Genomic DNA, 17,073 nt, shown 5'->3' with positions numbered 1-17,073 from the left:
TTAAATCTACAAAGCAGAAATGATGTCAAGATCAGTCTAGACCAAGGCTTTTAAACAGTTCTGGAAAGTCTGTGAAGTGTATAATTTCCAGATCTGCTTGAATAATAATAATAAATACACAAAGTAGGATTAGGAAAAGTAAAGTAGGGATAGGAGGAAGTTCAAGCTAGCATCATGGCAAATCTCAAAGAACCTTCTACAAGTTATTGATGGTATGTAATATAAAAGCAAGACTCGTAATTTCAGAAGTTCAGCCATGATAGAAACATGAACGTAGACAAGTGACAAAGTAAATAAAGAAGGTATAAATATATAAATAGGTTACTAAGGCCAGTGATGATATAAGTAATCACAGTAGTGTTTGTTTGTGTGTGTTTTTAGACAACATGGTGGCAGAGCTGGAGAGTTTCACGGGTTTGATCCAGAGGGTGACCGGATACGTGCGGATCAGACATTCCCACACTCTGAGCTCGCTGGCCTTCCTCCGCAGCCTCCGACAAATCGACGGAGACGACCTTCTGGACGAGTAGGACCACACAGAAAACACATGCGACGTTTAAAAACACACAAAATCCTACAATTAAAGTTGTTGTTGGTTGCATGCTTGTTTTCTCGAAGTATCTTTTACCATAGAAGATTCGCCTGTTGCAGTGAATAGTACGGAGCTCCATAACTAGTTGACTGGATAAAATACTGACTTGGAGAAAAGTTTTTTTTCCTTTTTTTTTATCCTCAATCTTTCCTGCTGTTCTGAGAGTTGTCGTACTAATAGAGCAACATAATTGCAGCATTGGTTTTCTATTGTGGCTAGTCGAGGTCATCACTGAAATGTAAAAAAAAAAAAAAAGGAAAGGATGTTTTGACTGTGAAGGTGCAGACTGGAGAGAACTTTATGTAGGACAGACACTTGTTTTGGGTTGTAATATCATCACTGATCATCACGGAAAAGTAAACATACTGACTGAAGCAAACAGCAGACGTCCTGTTTTTTTTATGAGACCTTGAATGTAGCATAACCTTCAAGAGTCCAATGAAAGGTTTTCTCAGGTTCATGGAGAGGCCTTCGCGCCCTCCTCCATCTGTTTCTCCTTGAGTTCATAGGAATTACTGTCCCAAGGCCCACATTGCAGTCATTCTTGAATGTCTGGGTGTTACCCAGTGACTCAGAAAAAGCTACCTCTCCTCTCCTCTCCTCTCCTCTCAAAAGAGAACCCATCCCTGGTTAATCTGATTTCCCAGGTCATTGTTATCCCACTGTGTGAACCTGTTCCTCCACTGTCTAACTGGGTCATTAAACAACTCGATGAACATGGAGATCTGTGAAGAGTAAAGTACTCTGTGGCTACCTTTTTGTATTAGCGTAGTTTCCCTCTTACAGAAAAGGACTAGCAGGCATCTAGGAGTCACTTTTATATACCTTTGACTTCTCATTCTGCAGTTTTTCATTGTGTACTGAAAATAAGCCATTGCCTTCAGTGGCCTTTAGCTTGGCAGGAATCATAATAACACTGATACATGATACAGTGAAACTTAGAATCAAGTGTACTGTTGACTCACTCATTCATTTATCCTGTCTTCTCTCTGCCCTCTAGCATGTATGCCTTCTCCGCATTTGACAACCAGCAGCTCCAGTATCTTTGGGACTGGAAGCAGCACAACCTCACCATCAAGACTGGCAAGCTGTTCTTCAGAGCCAACCCAAAACTCTGCATGTCCGAGATCCGCAAAATGTGGGAGGAGACAGGCATCCAGGGCCGCTTTGATGAAAGCGATTTCCGAAACAACGGGGACCGAGCCAGCTGTAAGGGTCACATAAGTTTCAGTCCGAACACCACAACTATTTAAATTGCTGTGTCCAGTGAATGTACAGGAGTTACTCTAGTTTACTACAGTTCGAGTCTGATGTTGTTCTGCACCACGTGTCAGTATTTCCTGCACTTACTCCATCAACAGAAATACATTGAAGTAATATTATTTTAACGCCCTCATTCCTGTCTCTATAGGTGAAAGCACTATCCTGAAGTTTAAGTCCAACAGCACCAGCAGTAATCGGATCAAACTGACCTGGCAGCGCTACCGTCCCCCTGACTACAGAGACCTCATCAGCTTCATCGTCTACTACAAGGAAGCGTAAGATTTACAGGATCGGTCAACTTGCTTAAAGGCAGAAAATGTTGACTAACTACTAACTAATAAATGTCAATGTTTCTTTTCAAATTTAGCGCAAATATCCACAAAATCGGCAAAAGAAAATATCAATTAATGTGCGTTTTCATCCACTGGTGTTACAGTATGTGAATAATAGGAGCACATTATGATAAATAACTTGTCAGGAGGAAGAGGGCGCGACTAGATGATGTGATTTAAATAGTGCCAATAAAAGCCCAAACAAACAAAACAGATGTAGAAACATGGTGGAAATATAAAAATCTAACATTTTTATTTGTTTCATGTATCGGTTACGGTTAAGGTTACAGTCTCCTCAGTAATTGATGTTTTTGTCTGCCACTATTTTTTGTCTTTTCATTTTTTTTTCAGGATATTTTCACTTAAGACATAAGGCATTTTTTATATCACAACATTATAATATGTAGTCAGTCTCTTCAATAATATTTGGCAATGTTACTGTAATTAACACCGTTTAAAGTGTTAAAGATTAATTGTGAACCGTTTGCCTTCAACCATCTTCCTTACAGGCCGTACCAGAACATCACAGAGTTCGAGGGGCAGGATGGCTGTGGCTCCAACAGCTGGAATATGGTGGATGTGGAGCTGAGGCCAGACAAGGACTCAGATCCCGGAGTCCTGCTTTCCAACCTGAAGCCCTGGACACAGTACGCCATATTTGTGAAGGCGATCACACTCATGGTGGAAGACAAACATATGCCGAGTGCCAAGAGCAAGGTGGTCTACATCCGCACCAGCCCTTCAGGTAAATATCACATCATGCTTCACCGAGGTTACAAGCAACCAGTTGTTGCCGTCAAATAGACGTGGGATTGTTTCACGAGCCGTGTGATGGCGTTTCTGAATGCGATCCAACCATCCAAACATGGTGTAAGGAGATGGAGAGGAAGACTGTTCTAGTAAACACAGCTGCAAGTCAAAGAGATGGGAGAAAAACTGATTTACAAAAACTATAATATAATTAGATGAAATGGAAGACTGCTTTAAATACATCCAGCTGCACTGTAAAAGTTGTAGCGGCACCGTGATGTCAGAGAATCACATCTGCACTGGCAGACTGAGCGTACCAGCCTGAGGGACAAAAGCGTTTCCTACAAGTTCATAGAAATCAGGTTTTACTTTATTGAGCACCCACAGAGTTGACGCTGAGATCAGAATAATCTTTATAATCTTTGTCTCTCTTTCAGCGCCCTCCATGCCTCAGGATGTGCGAGCGTACTCCAACTCATCCACACAGCTGGTGGTGCGTTGGTCGCCCCCGGTGTCACCAAATGGAAACCAGACTTACTACCTGGTCAGATGGCAGCAACAAGCCGAAGATCGAGAGCTGTATCAGCACAATTATTGCTCTAAAGGTACAAACACACATGCAAAGCACAACTTTTACATTCAGTTATTGCTAGATGTTGAATTCGAGTACATCTGTCATGAAACATCCTCTGCTTCCTCCTCCAGAGTTGAAGATACCCATTAGGATTGCTGCCATAGGCGTGGGAGACCAGGAAGAGGACACCAAGCCCATTAAGCCAGACCCTGACGGAGCAGACAAGGGCCCGTGTTGTCCCTGTCCCAAATCAGTCGAGGACCTGGAAGCCGAAGCTGCCGACGCCTCCTACCGAAAAGTCTTTGAAAACTTCCTGCACAACTCCATTTTTACACCAAGGTAAATGACTCAACGTCATTGCTTTGTTATATGGCACATGTTCGGACTGGCAGAAAAACCCTCTAAACCAGAATTCAAATCTTCTTTTGTTGCTTTTAATGTGCATTTTTTTTCTCTTTATCAGAGCATAATTTTCAAGGTAAGTTGAGCGCAGATCAGCAGCTGTCTTCAGTTTTTTGCCATTATGTTAGTTTAAACCCTCAGTGACCAAGGAAGGGAGGCTGATGAGGTGTGACAGTCGTTTTCCTGATTCCTTGTAATTCCTTTTTCCTTTGTACTTGAGACATCTGCAACTTATTATCACTCTTAGTCTCGACACAAACACACATATATACATGCAGAAAGAGAAGTATATGGTAAGTAAAAAGTAAGTAGTAAAGAAAAATAAATAAATAAAACTAAACTGGTAAATCTTTTTTAAAAAGTATAACTTATGCACATTTGGCTCTGCCACGTCCTGTCTTTTCTTCTGATGTCAGAGAACGAACTCTCCCATTCAACCAAAGATCATGAAATTAAACACTGAAGGACCAACTTGGATGTGGTATATCATGTATTGGCATGTAACTGCTTGTGAAAGTTCAAAAGTTAGAAAATCCACCAAGCTGTTTAGTAACTCTATTTAAAATTTGCCCACAAAGTTTCATCCCTGCTGCTTAAATTAAGACCAAATGGAAATGAAAACAACCAAATCAGTCATACGCTGAAGGTTGAGTGAGGAAGGATTTCCAATAGCTGCAGGGTTAAAATGGAGCCCAAAAAGTTAAAACAATACCTCCTTGTGACAGTCGTATGTTGTGCTTCATCAACTTCTGTACACAAAACATCTGCAGCACGTCTCTTTGTTAACGTTACGTTTTCATTTGACTTTTGCCAGTTTCTTCCAGATGTACCTCCTAGCACGGAGGAGGAAAATAACTCACCAACTGCTAGTATTTAGATTTGTTTATTATTTTATTTTTTGAATGATTTTTAATGGATCCAGGCTCACCTGAAAACCCCTAACTTTCTACTCCCGTCTTTCCTTTTACCTCCAGGCCTCCAGATCGTCGTCGTAGAGATCTCTTTGGCGTGGCCAACTCCACACACTCCCGCAGAAACCGGCTGCACACGAACAGCAGCACCGTTCCTCCTCTCCAGGCCGCTGGTAACAGCAGCACCGCGGACGTGAATCCAGCCGACAGAGAGTTTGAGTTTGTGGAGCAGTCAGTGACGGAGCGTGAGCTGCAGATCTCTGGCCTGCAGCCGTTCACAGTTTACCGCATCGACATTCACGCCTGCAATGGCCAGGTCCAACGCTGCAGCGCCGCAGAGTTTGTCTTCTCCAGAACCAAGCCTGCAGGTTAGTTTAGAAATGATCTGTTAACAAATATAGTACAACATTTTAGTAGTGCTGTAGTATCATTATAGTTGTCTTACTGCTACGTATTTTCTGCCAAACTGCTGAAGCTGAAGATAAAAAATACACTGGATACATGAGGCTGTTGCATATCCAGACCTGTGTGATCACCATGGTAACATATTCCTTCTGCGGTTCTCCAGAAAAGGCTGACGACATACCCGGCCAAGTGACCTGGGAGGGCCATGAGGACTGGGTGTTCCTCCGCTGGCCAGAGCCACATCACCCCAACGGACTCATCCTCATGTATGACATCAAATTTAAACTGGCTTCTGAGGTAAGACAACATCTGTGCATCGACACACTACCTCACTGATGACCTGCTGTTTCTGACAAGAAGCCAGAAGATGGATCGGAATATCCTGTTTATTTTGTGTTTGTTTATTTATCTGCACTGTCCACATCTGAGTGAAATGTTAAATAAATGAGTCAGCAGCCGCCTCACATGCAGGTTTTCAGAATAGAAAATTAATTCCTGATCTCTAATTGTTGTCATTTATAAACAATTGAATGTGTCCATCTGATGAGCTTCGTACTACATATTAAAAATGTTCTGTTGATGAGGCCATACTTATTACTAAATACATAAGTAGTCTGTCAGATGAGTGACCCCCTGGCAGCTGCAGTGTACAGCCTTCATTTCAGACTAATACCAAGCCACTAATTAAGATATGTAACATAGATCCTAGCATTAATTCTGTTTTGTACATGAACTCAAAGAAAAGACATTTCTCACAGAAAGGATTTGTCCAGAAAACTGACCCAATGACCAGAACCCTATTATTTATTAATTATGAGATGGGGAGGCTGCAGATGGATCCGATTTGTAAGAAACAGTCTATAACACACTTTCTTTTTTCTGTGTGTGTGTGTGTGTCAGGCCGAGAAGCAAGAATGTGTCTCTGGTCAGACCTATCGGGTCCAGCGCGGCGTTCGACTATCCAACCTGAGTCCAGGAAACTACTCAGTGAGAGTGAGAGCTACGTCACTGGCTGGAAACGGCTCCTGGACACACAGTCTGGATCTCTATGTGGCTGAGCGTAAGACACACAATGCTGTGCATCATCAAACATCCTCACTGTTTTTCCTTTCTGTCTCTATGCCTATTTTATAACGGCACAGAAATTCTGTAACAAGTAAGTGTTTGACCCCACAGGATATGAAAACGTCCTCTACGCTGTGATCTTTGTTCCGATTGCCATCGTCCTCTTCATCTGCCTCTTTGTCGCAATGTTGGTGGTCCTCAACAGGAAAAGGTTTGTTTTTAATGTACTGCAGCAACACACAGGACGCAGAATATTATGTATCAGAAACAAAATAAGTCTACGTAACTGGATTAATCTAACCAAGTTAAACCACGACAGACCAACGCAGACAGTTCAGAAAAAACGGCAGAAGAAAACCATATTACATATCACACATAACCGACGATGGCTAAACATTTTCGACTTTTTCTCCTCCAGAGAAACCAACGTTTGGTTTGGACACATTAGGATCCATGTTCAATCACAAACTCAAACCAACACAGACCAAAGCAGCTTGCTTCTAGCAATTATAGTCATCAGACTAAGTGTCAAATAAAGTTTCATGATTGGCGCTCTTGGTTTTACATTTATAATATTTAGGTAATGTGTCAAAATATTTACCTTGAAAATAAGGTGGCAAAATAAAAATCATGTATTCCAATGTGGGGGACAATGTTGTGATGTAAAGAAATAAACAGCTTCTGCCATGCTGAAATATTTCTTTCTTTTTTTTAAAAATCTTATATAAATGTTTTGTGTCGCTCCAACCCCACTATGTTGCATTTTGCCAGTATTCTTTGGAAGCTAAAACTGTGCTATGTATGACTATACACTATGCATGTGGTGTGTGCGTGCGTGCGTGCGAGTGTGTTTGTCTGTCTATAAACACTTGTGCGTTTTGTTTCTGTCAGGAACAGCGACCGGCTTGGAAATGGAGTCCTGTACGCCTCAGTAAACCCAGAGTACTTCAGCGCTGCAGAAAGTGAGTGGAGTGTGTATGTGAGAAATGATTGCTGTTGTGACTGAAAACACATACACAGGCTTTATTAACATCTATATTTTCTTTTTCTGTGCAGTGTATGTACCAGATGAGTGGGAGGTGGCGCGGGAGAAGATCTCCCTGAGTCGCGAACTTGGCCAGGGGTCCTTCGGCATGGTCTACGAGGGCCTGGCGAAGGGCGTGGTCAAAGATGAACCAGAGACCCGTGTCGCCATTAAGACCGTCAACGAGTCAGCCAGCATGAGGGAGAGAATAGAGTTTCTCAACGAGGCCTCCGTCATGAAGGAGTTCAACTGTCACCATGTGGTATGTACGCACACTTTAAGATCATACCGAGCTGTAGTGAGTTGCAAGAGAGCTGTGTGTGTGATGGTGGCACGCTGTCTTTGCCGCAGGTTCGTCTCCTGGGAGTGGTTTCTCAGGGCCAACCCACCCTGGTAATCATGGAGCTGATGACGCGTGGAGACCTGAAGAGCTACTTACGTTCCCTCCGACCTAAAGAGGTACCACCTGATCTGATAACGTGTTTGGCTCCTTTTCCGAGAGGTTCCTGTTCTGTGGACGGGGATAATTCAGTTAGCTTGATTTGATTGTCGATGGATTTCTCCGTCCTTCTGACTGAGCAACAGGTCATTTAAGTTTGAACGTGCAAATGTGCCAAATTTTTCAGTCAGTTGGTTCATTGCCACACTTAGCAGTGAATCCTCATCCTCATTTATAAACTCATTTATGAACTGATTTTCAGATACAAGTCAGATCAAAGTCATAAACAAAAAAAAATACTTTAGGAAGTATTATTCATGTAGTCTGAAGTTATGTGAAACAGCAATATTAAGCTTGGCTCAACAGTTGAGTGTCTATAGGATCAAATAGCGTAATCATAATCCCAAAACTAAACTACAGCAGGGTAGGAAGGGTTGCTTTTTCCAGGCTTTGTCTGAGGAGAGGCCCACAGTTTGATACACAACACAACTAGATAAAATAGGTACCCTCAACAAACCAGCTGGTTAAAGAAAATACTTAGTAAATACTTTAAGGGAATCGATGACCTGTGGCTCAGCTACAAGATCTTGCCCTCCTTCTGAGGACTTACTCTCTCTCGTCTGTCTGCCTGCAGCAGCAGTGGTCGAGCCTGTCTCTCCCTCCTCTGAAGAAGATGCTTCAGATGGCCGGGCAGATCGCCGACGGCATGGCTTACCTCAACGCCAACAAGTTTGTCCACAGAGATCTGGCGGCCAGGAACTGCATGGTGGCTGAGGACTTTACTGTTAAGATAGGAGGTAAAGTACTGAAAGGAGGTCAGAGGCTGTGGTCATCTGTGGAGCAGAAGTAAGGTTTGGGGGGTTGGTGGGTGGAGGATGGAGGGGCAGCAGTGCAGCTCTGTCAACATGTTTTGATCCGGGTTTGTTTTTGAACTCTGGCCTGTTTTTGAATTTGTAGACTTGTCGAGCATGAACAGGGTCTAGACAATTACAGTTACAATGGCATTTTTAAAGGTCTGTTAGACTTGAAAAGAGTGATCTGTAAGGGATTATGGTTACTGTAGTAATATGTCTGGACCTATAGTCTCAGTAAAGAGCGCCCTCCTGTGGAATACATGGACCCACAGGACAACAACAAGTCTGAAGACATTTACTCCAAACAAAACAAGACAACCTCCATCACGTTGTCAATGCTTCACTTCCTCCCTCTGTTTAGACTTCGGCATGACCAGAGACATCTACGAGACAGATTACTACCGCAAAGGTGGTAAGGGTTTGCTCCCCGTCCGTTGGATGTCGCCCGAGTCTCTTAAGGACGGAGTCTTCACCACCAACTCTGATGTTTGGTAAGCAGGCGCAGACAGACAAACACACACACACACACACACGGTGGCTTCATTTTCTGTGTTATGTTAGTGATAATGACACAGATTTAACCCCCATGCCCCTCTCCCTCTGTATAGGTCGTTCGGGGTTGTGTTGTGGGAGATTGCCACTCTGGCAGAACAGCCCTACCAAGGTCTGTCTAACGAGCAGGTGCTCCGCTTTGTCATGGAGGGAGGGCTGCTGGAGAAACCACAGAACTGTCCTGACATGCTGTAAGACACCAACACACACACACACACAACATAGAGAAATATGTGACACCTGTCACCTTGAAGTGTTTTATTTAATTTATTATAAATTCTATAATCTACAACTGTAGAACTGAAGAAAAAGTTATTTTACACAAAAATGTCAACACTTAAATGTTTCTAAGTGTGTGTGTAGATTCTGTTCGTAACTAAGGACAAATCCCACGTAAACAGAAAACATTAGTGAATATTAGAATTCATCTTCAAGACAAAATTTCTTTTTTAAAAACATTTTGTGTGCTCCACTATGTGTTCAGCCCGAGTATGAATCTACATCAAAGGGTGGCAGACAAATTTAGCCGCCGACCATAGAAACACTCTCATAATAAATGCAGTATTGTACAATATTTTAAAGTGTCTTATGACATATTCAACTCTAAGATGGAAAGATGGAAGATTGATACAACTCTTGTGTGTGTGCTAATCATGTAGCTACAGCCAGCAGCTGGTAAGCTTAGTTTAGCTTAGCTTAGCTTAGCTTAGCTCATAGGTGTCCAAACTTCTTTGACAGATTTGACAACGTGAAGATGCCCGGGGGCCAATACTAACAGTTTAATAATGATAATAAAAGTTACATACAAATGCACTGTTCTATGAACTGCACTGTGAACAAATCTAAAAAACACTTCTTCCTTTCTTTCACATCTGGAGTCAGATAACAAAGAATAAATACATTTTAACTAGCATGAAGATCTGAACCTCATGTTCATTGTAAACATGACTTATTATGAGTAATTCAAAGTCTGTTAAAACTCTCGCTCTTCCCTTTTAACAAGATTGTAATCTTTTGTGTCACATCTACAGATACAGGTACATAAGCAGGTACGTCCTTAGAGGTTAAAGTTTAGCACATTCAAATGCTTCATTATGTCAACAAAAAAAATCCACATCTTTCAGTCATACAGTATCTGACAATGCTAGCAGGCCATAAATAATTTATTATAAAAATGAAGCTTCGGGCCGCATGAAATCTGATTGCGGGCCGTGAATGGCCCCCGAGCCGTACTTTGGACATGCCTGGCTTAGCTTAACACAAATAGGTCTTTCAAATCTTTGTGCTATGCTAATCGTCCTAGCTGTAGCTACATAGCTGACGTACAAACATGAGTGGTATCAGTCTTCAATCTGTTGTCACTTCGCTCCAGTAATAAAAAATAACTTTAGTCAGTAGCCCTGTAACACGAGCAAGAATCATCTAACTTTGATATTTAGCTGATATTGTACAAGTGTATTGAAAGTAAAACTTTGATTCACAGATAAAACACTGTTGGCTTTGTTGCTGCATGGTGCTGTAGAAGCCGAGGGCACAACACATTTGCATGCGCGTGCCAAAAATGCTGCGGCCTCTTTCATTTGAAGTGACTTTCTGTCAGAGAAAGCATCTGCCACATTTGATGTAACATAGAGATCACCATCTTGGCATGTCAGGCTTGTCAGATCCAGCCTTGATGTAGAGCTCGCTGTGCCAGCTGCTGCGCCCTGGTGAAAGCGGCATCAGCTCTGTGCTTCATAAACAAGAAGTAGGGGGGCTACATACAGCCGTTTTAGCAACAGAAAGCAAACATTTGGCAAAAGTAAATATTGGCTTGTCGGTAGGAAGGCGCAGTTCCTCTGGAGAGAGTCACTACTACTGGAAGACAAGTTGTTGATGCAGAGTGAACTAACTTCTGTGTGTGTGTGTGTAGGTTCGAGCTGATGCGTATGTGTTGGCAGTACAATCCTAAGATGCGTCCATCCTTCGCGGAGATCATCAACAGCATAAAGGACGAGCTGGAGCCGTCTTTCAGAGAGGTCAGTTTCTTCTACAGCTCCGATAACAAGCCAGCCGACGCTCCGCAGCTCCACCTGGACAAGATGGACAACATGGATGACATTCCTCTGGACCCCGCTTCATCGACACAGCCACCGCAAACCCCAGTACCCCAACAGACCCCACCCTCCCCGAGCTCAGAGGCTCCACCCGCCCCCTCGCTAGCCCCCAGCTCCCCCACCTCTCCATGTACGTCGGCCGCTGCCATGGACAAGCAGTCTACGGGCCAGCAGGCAGCCAATGGGCTGTCGGGGTCAGGCCTCGCAGGTGCGTCCGGGCTCGGGACGGGCTCAGGCGTCACGGTGCGACAGTCTATCGACGAATTGCCGCCGTACGCGCACATGAACGGAGGACGCAAAAACGAACGTGCCATGCCTCTCCCGCAGTCCTCTGCCTGCTGATTGGACAGACAGCCACCAGACTGCAAACCCTGCCACCTGCTGCTCTGCAGAACGTGATGTCTCAGTGGGATGCGACCTCCTTTTTTCCTTTTTTTCTTTTTTTAAAAAAATCACATACAGCAAAACCATGTCCACCAGCTGGGTGTGAGCAAAGACTCACATGAAGGTGGAGAAAACTAAGTCCATGTTCTGCTGTACCTCCACACACTTTTCATATTATTCTAGTTTTGGTTTCTACCAGCTGGCTGTCAGACGTGACACTGCCCTCGCTGCTGAGTGGGAAGACCAAAAAAAAACAAACAAAAAAAACCAGTAAGAGAAAGGAAAAAAGATGAAAATCATTCGGGGGAGATCTCTTTCTCTTTCTTTATGGCTGAACTTATTTTATAAATTGTCGTTTGTTACTTTTTTATATGTATTTCCAAATGGGAAAACAAAAATGTGTAGGCCTTTATAAATGACCGGTGTTTTGGGCGGGCATTATGGTGAAACTATTAAGCATATCTAATGAGAAAAAAAAAAAAAAAGCACTTCAGAGAGAGAGGTCAGGGTGTCGGTCGGCCGATCAGTAGTCTCGTCGCTCTGCAGGCTGGGTGTCAGCGTAATGCCGGGTCAATAGCCAATCCGCTGAAACACACAACCAGAAGGAGAAAGGTCAAATCTGCCAAATTTGTTGCCAAAATTGTATTTTTCTTTTTTTTTTTTTGTCAAATTCTCTCTTCTGCAGCCCTGTAATTGTCCACAACACCAAATTGAAACTGAAGCAACAAACACTTTGATCTGCTACCACACCCTTCTTTAAAAAAAATCTGTGATCAAAGGGATATTAACTTCCCTCCACAGTCCTCCAGCACTCTTCTATTTCTGTCTGATATCTACAGCCACTGCACTGTATCAAATTGAAGTCGTGGATCTTGGTGTTACATCAGAGCCACATCCTCTCACGAAGTGCTGTCCTGTTGCGGTTTAAATGCCAAATCCAGTCAACCAAGAAGCAAAAAAAGAAGCAAGGACTGTGGAGGGAAGAGCACAGAGGAGAAAACAAATATAAATACTTTATCTATAACGTCTCTCGATCAGAGGCGTCTGTGTTCTTGTATACAAACAGGTATTTTTTTAGACTAGTCATTAGTCTCCAACATTTACAGCATCTCTTCGTGGACAGAGCATTTATGTACGCACCAGTTGTTTGTGTCACTTTTCTAACTTTTATACGGTTGGAGACATTCATGTACAGAAAGAAGCTGCTATTCCTTATTTCTCTTGTGGTTGTAATATAGTTAATATCTATATATAAAAAGAGAAAAAAAAAACTCCTTCAGGTTGGATCTACGAACGTTTCCACTACAGTCCATTTTTTTAATGCTTGTAATTGTGTAAAGTGCATCTGAGCTGGTTTTGTTTCTGTGTTTGCGTAAAAGGTACGACAATTTGCCTTGTTTTTTGAAACGCCGGTAACTTCCCCTCCCATCTGACTAGAGGACAGTGATGGTACCGATAACCATCGATGCTCTCGTGTTCTCTCGGGACGCCTCGACCTCTGTCCTCTCGGGTGTGCGCTCATACTCAGAGGTCAGAGGTCAGGCATCACTGCTGAGTCCCAACAAAATCTCAGGTCAAAGAGAAAAGTTAAATCCTTTTCTACTTTCCTTTTGTTTTCCTTTTTTCTTTAAATTTTTTGTGCTGTCATACCTAAAGACATCCAGCCTTGTTTGTGTGTGTGTGTGTGTGTGTGTGCGCGCGCGTGTGCGTGTGTGCATGTGTGTGTTAACCTCTGTCTGATCCTACGTCCCTCTGACTCTGTGATTTCATTTTCTTTTATCATTAGACAGGAAGCAGTGTGAAACCAGATCGAGTTTCAGATGGGTTATTGCACTTATTGTATGAAGCCCCAATACTGACAAAATGTAGTAAAAGTTTATCAGACAAGTCAAAATATAATTGATTACATCAATAAATAATACTGTTTGTTAATTAAGATGGAACTTTTCAATTTACCTTCAGTCAGTTGGTAGAAAACAGATGAAAATCTTTATTTTTTTTGCCTCAATCACTTGATAAAATAAATTAAAATTTAGTTTTCCACTGGTTGATTTATATTTTTCAACCTCTTAGTTTGTTTTGTTTTTTTAATGATGAAAGATAATTTCAGCCAGGTAGCTCTTGATTAACAGTTTGTCTAACTTTAAATGAACATGGCTATTGTTACCATAATAATAAGCATTAGAAGAATGGGAAATGTGTTTGGAAAGTTGACATAATGATGATTAAATGTGTACCAAGAGCAAAGAAAATGAGGAAAACTAAGGAGATGAAAAATAAAATAAGAATAAGCCAAAAGTTTTTTTTAGTTTTGTCTTGTCTGACAACCTTTTATTTAAATAGTCAGTTCCAGGTTTCCATACATCTGTGCTGTGTAATAACACTGGGTTCACGGTACAAGTAAATGCAAAATAGAATTGATTTAATGTAGCAGCAAGCCGTCACATCTTATTTTTCTGAACCTGTCTGTAGGATAATTTCACTTTCTGCTAATCGACTTCTCTCTTGAATCAAGGGTGGTGTTCTGTATGCTGCTGGAGTAATCCGCATTATTTATCTTTTTTCTTTCCTCCAACATATTAATGTGTTTGTAGATGACTGAAGTTAAATCGGGTTGAAAAACGAGTGCAATTATCTTACAGCACTTAGGAAAAATAAGATTTCACAACTTGAGGGTGACACGAAAAGAGGAACAAATGCTCATGAACAAATGCTGCTGCTTCTCCTTCTCTTTCTTCTTCTTCTTCTGAACGTGTTCTTGTGTTTAAAACACTAAATTCAGCGACACACCAAGTGATCAGAGGACTAACTGTGACTGGAGGTCCCAGTGCTGAACAGCTGAGCATTAAACGGACTGCTTAAGGTTTACAAAAGAAGCGCATCACACTAAAATATGAAGACAATGAGTACGATTAGAGAGGACCATGTGGAGTAGATATTAAACGCTCATTCACCTCAAAACGTTTTTATACCCAGCCCAGATGTTCTTTGATTATTTATGTTATTTTTTTTGTGAAGTGTAAATCACTGTACAATCTCCCCACAAGACTTTTTGTTTTTCCCCTTTCTGATATTTTAATTATTTTTCTTTTCTCTCTCTTTTTTTTGCCCTTTTAAAGGGAACGTTTTGTTACCCCTTCAACCATCCATCTACCTCACTTTTTTTTTCCAATCTATTTACATGTACAGAAAAACAAAAAAAAACATCTCATCTCTGTTGTCCGGCTGTAATGACGACCTTACTGAGTGCTGTTAATACGGTCAAATTCAAACCACAAACTAGACCATCCTGGAAACATGTCGAGGTGATTTTAAAAAAAAGAAAGAAAAAAAAAAGATAAATTTCAACAGCAAATCATTCAAAAACCTTTTAACCTGAAGTCCAGCCCAAGATTGTGCCTCTCTTGTATCGCCGCTGCGTCAGAGTGACACTGCCACGTACGTAAAAGTGGTCATTTAACAATGCTTACTGCTGTCTTGAAGGTATTTCCATAATTTCCTGGAAGACTCATCTAACTACTTGGATGGAAAAACACGTTCCATCAGTTGCACAACAAAAAAAGTATCTTTGATGTTTGACCAGTTGGGAATATATTTTCCGGTCCGAGCAGATGGAAATTACATTGTTTTGTACAACAGAACAAGAAAAACATGAAACCATTATTCTGGAAATAATACTTGTCTGGCTGTAATCTTCTTTTAGTTTTTGAGGACTTAGACATGTTCACTGTGTGAATGTAATGGTGATACATGAGAGGCACAAACTTGGGGTGGATTAGTTAGTGACAAATACAACCCATATATGATGAGGCGATGCTGTCTTTAAGCAGGAAGTCATTTACTAACTGAAAAATGTTGGATTTGATAATTGAGGCATGTGTCTGTATCTTATTGAAACGTTATACAGAGGTGATTAGGGATGGAACTGGAGGTTCGTGCAGTGTTTTCAGTTTAACTTTTCAGTCTTGCACCACATATACATGGATTGTTTTGTTTGTTTGTTTTTTTTTTTTGCTGGGTATCTGTGTGTCTACCCTGGGACAGTTTACACTGGTTAACTTTCAATACAACACCAGACAAAACTTCTAGTATACAGTGAAAATGACGGCACTGGAAGCTGTTTCTGGTCAGTAAGTGAGTGAATTCACGTGGAGGTAACAGGTAGAAAGGTCAGTCACAGGTAGAGGACATCTGGGTTTCATTTAAGCTGTTTGATTGTTCAAAGACGAGACGAGTGTGACCCGAGAGCTTAGCTAAATGGTCTGTGCTAGTTGCTATGGTAACACCTCTGGTAACCGAGGAGCTCGTTAATGATGTTTTGCACTTCCTCATCGCGTGTTGGTTGACAGAACGTTCTTCAGGTTCTTTACTGCCATTACGGGACTTTGGCGTTGCTCCTTGTGGCCTGCACCTGTTGCCATGGTGATCCCAGTTAAAAGCAATCCTGTCTCTTATTTATTTTATTTTTTTTCCGTCTTCCTCCCCTCACAAGGCGTGTTTTGAGATTCAGGCTGGCCGAGTGGTTGGTGTGCTGGTCTAGTTTGTACTGATATGAGGTCAGGATGGTCTTTCAGTGTTTGTGGTCTGATTTTTGCCTCACTTTTACCACTGGAACACCTCACAGAGCGGACATAAAATCGAACAAATTTCTTTTCCTGTTTTTTAAGTTTCTTTTTTTCCCTTTTGTCACATTGAAGGCCAATTTATCAATATTTTGTTGTGTGTAAATTATTCGTAGCCTTCCAACTCTTACGTTTCTATTGAAATGATCGGTTAGACTGAGGTTTCATTTTGGTTTTCTTTTGTACATGCTGTTGTAAGAATTTTTCCTGTTTATCAATATATTCTGAGTACTGGGAAAAATTATTGGCTGAAGGGAAAGAGAATGTTCGTTTCTCTGATTCTTTTTTTTTTCTACACAAGATTTAAGATGAATAAAAATGTATGCAAACTGTTTCACTGCTTGTCGTATTTTCTTTTGGGGGGGGGGTGTGTGCATCATTTTCACTTCACATTGATTCATTAAGTGTTTTCCAACTAAAAAAATGCTGAATTGACTTTAAAAAAGACAAATTAACAAATGTAACCTAATACTCCACAAGGATGGCCTCAAACTACATTTTTACCAGCACAGTATCCATCCATCTATCCATCCATCCGATCAGGGTTGTGGGTCGCTAGAGCCTATCCCAGCTGCCACTGGGGAAGAGGCAGTGTACACCTTGGACAAGTTGCCAGTGTCACAGGGCTGACACGTAGTCAAACAACCATTCATGCTCACATTCACACGTACAGGTAATTTAGAGTCAGTCAGTTCAAGTCCAGGGAGTCCAGTGCGTACCATAGTATGTTGGCTGGAAAGGTGCCAGCTGACCTCCTGGGCACTGCCGAGATCCCTGGAGTAAGGTACCGAACCTAACTGTTCTCAGG

The 17,073-nt window shown here is 41.8% G+C and overlaps 1 protein-coding gene across 1 annotated transcript in view; it reads left to right on the top strand.

The window, feature by feature from the left end:
- igf1rb (insulin-like growth factor 1b receptor) overlaps positions 1-16,599 on the top strand; it is a 48,446-nt gene extending 31,847 nt beyond the window's left edge. Inside the window, exons 5-21 of the mRNA XM_010733088.3 lie at positions 382-526; positions 1,593-1,801; positions 2,004-2,130; positions 2,697-2,932; positions 3,375-3,542; positions 3,643-3,850; positions 4,888-5,192; positions 5,393-5,526; positions 6,130-6,289; positions 6,406-6,505; positions 7,186-7,256; positions 7,351-7,580; positions 7,670-7,777; positions 8,392-8,554; positions 8,973-9,102; positions 9,220-9,354; positions 11,076-16,599. Coding sequence (XP_010731390.1) covers positions 382-526; positions 1,593-1,801; positions 2,004-2,130; positions 2,697-2,932; positions 3,375-3,542; positions 3,643-3,850; positions 4,888-5,192; positions 5,393-5,526; positions 6,130-6,289; positions 6,406-6,505; positions 7,186-7,256; positions 7,351-7,580; positions 7,670-7,777; positions 8,392-8,554; positions 8,973-9,102; positions 9,220-9,354; positions 11,076-11,601 — 3,155 coding nt within the window. The 3' untranslated portion in view covers positions 11,602-16,599. The remainder of the gene's footprint in view (positions 1-381; positions 527-1,592; positions 1,802-2,003; positions 2,131-2,696; positions 2,933-3,374; positions 3,543-3,642; positions 3,851-4,887; positions 5,193-5,392; positions 5,527-6,129; positions 6,290-6,405; positions 6,506-7,185; positions 7,257-7,350; positions 7,581-7,669; positions 7,778-8,391; positions 8,555-8,972; positions 9,103-9,219; positions 9,355-11,075) is intronic.
- The last annotated feature ends 474 nt before the right edge of the window (positions 16,600-17,073 follow it).

This window comes from Larimichthys crocea, chromosome VIII (assembly GCF_000972845.2).
Source record: "Larimichthys crocea isolate SSNF chromosome VIII, L_crocea_2.0, whole genome shotgun sequence".
Taxonomy (NCBI): domain Eukaryota; kingdom Metazoa; phylum Chordata; class Actinopteri; family Sciaenidae; genus Larimichthys; species Larimichthys crocea.
Note: the sequence above shows the minus strand (reverse complement) of the source record. Positions and strands in the feature narration are given on the sequence as shown.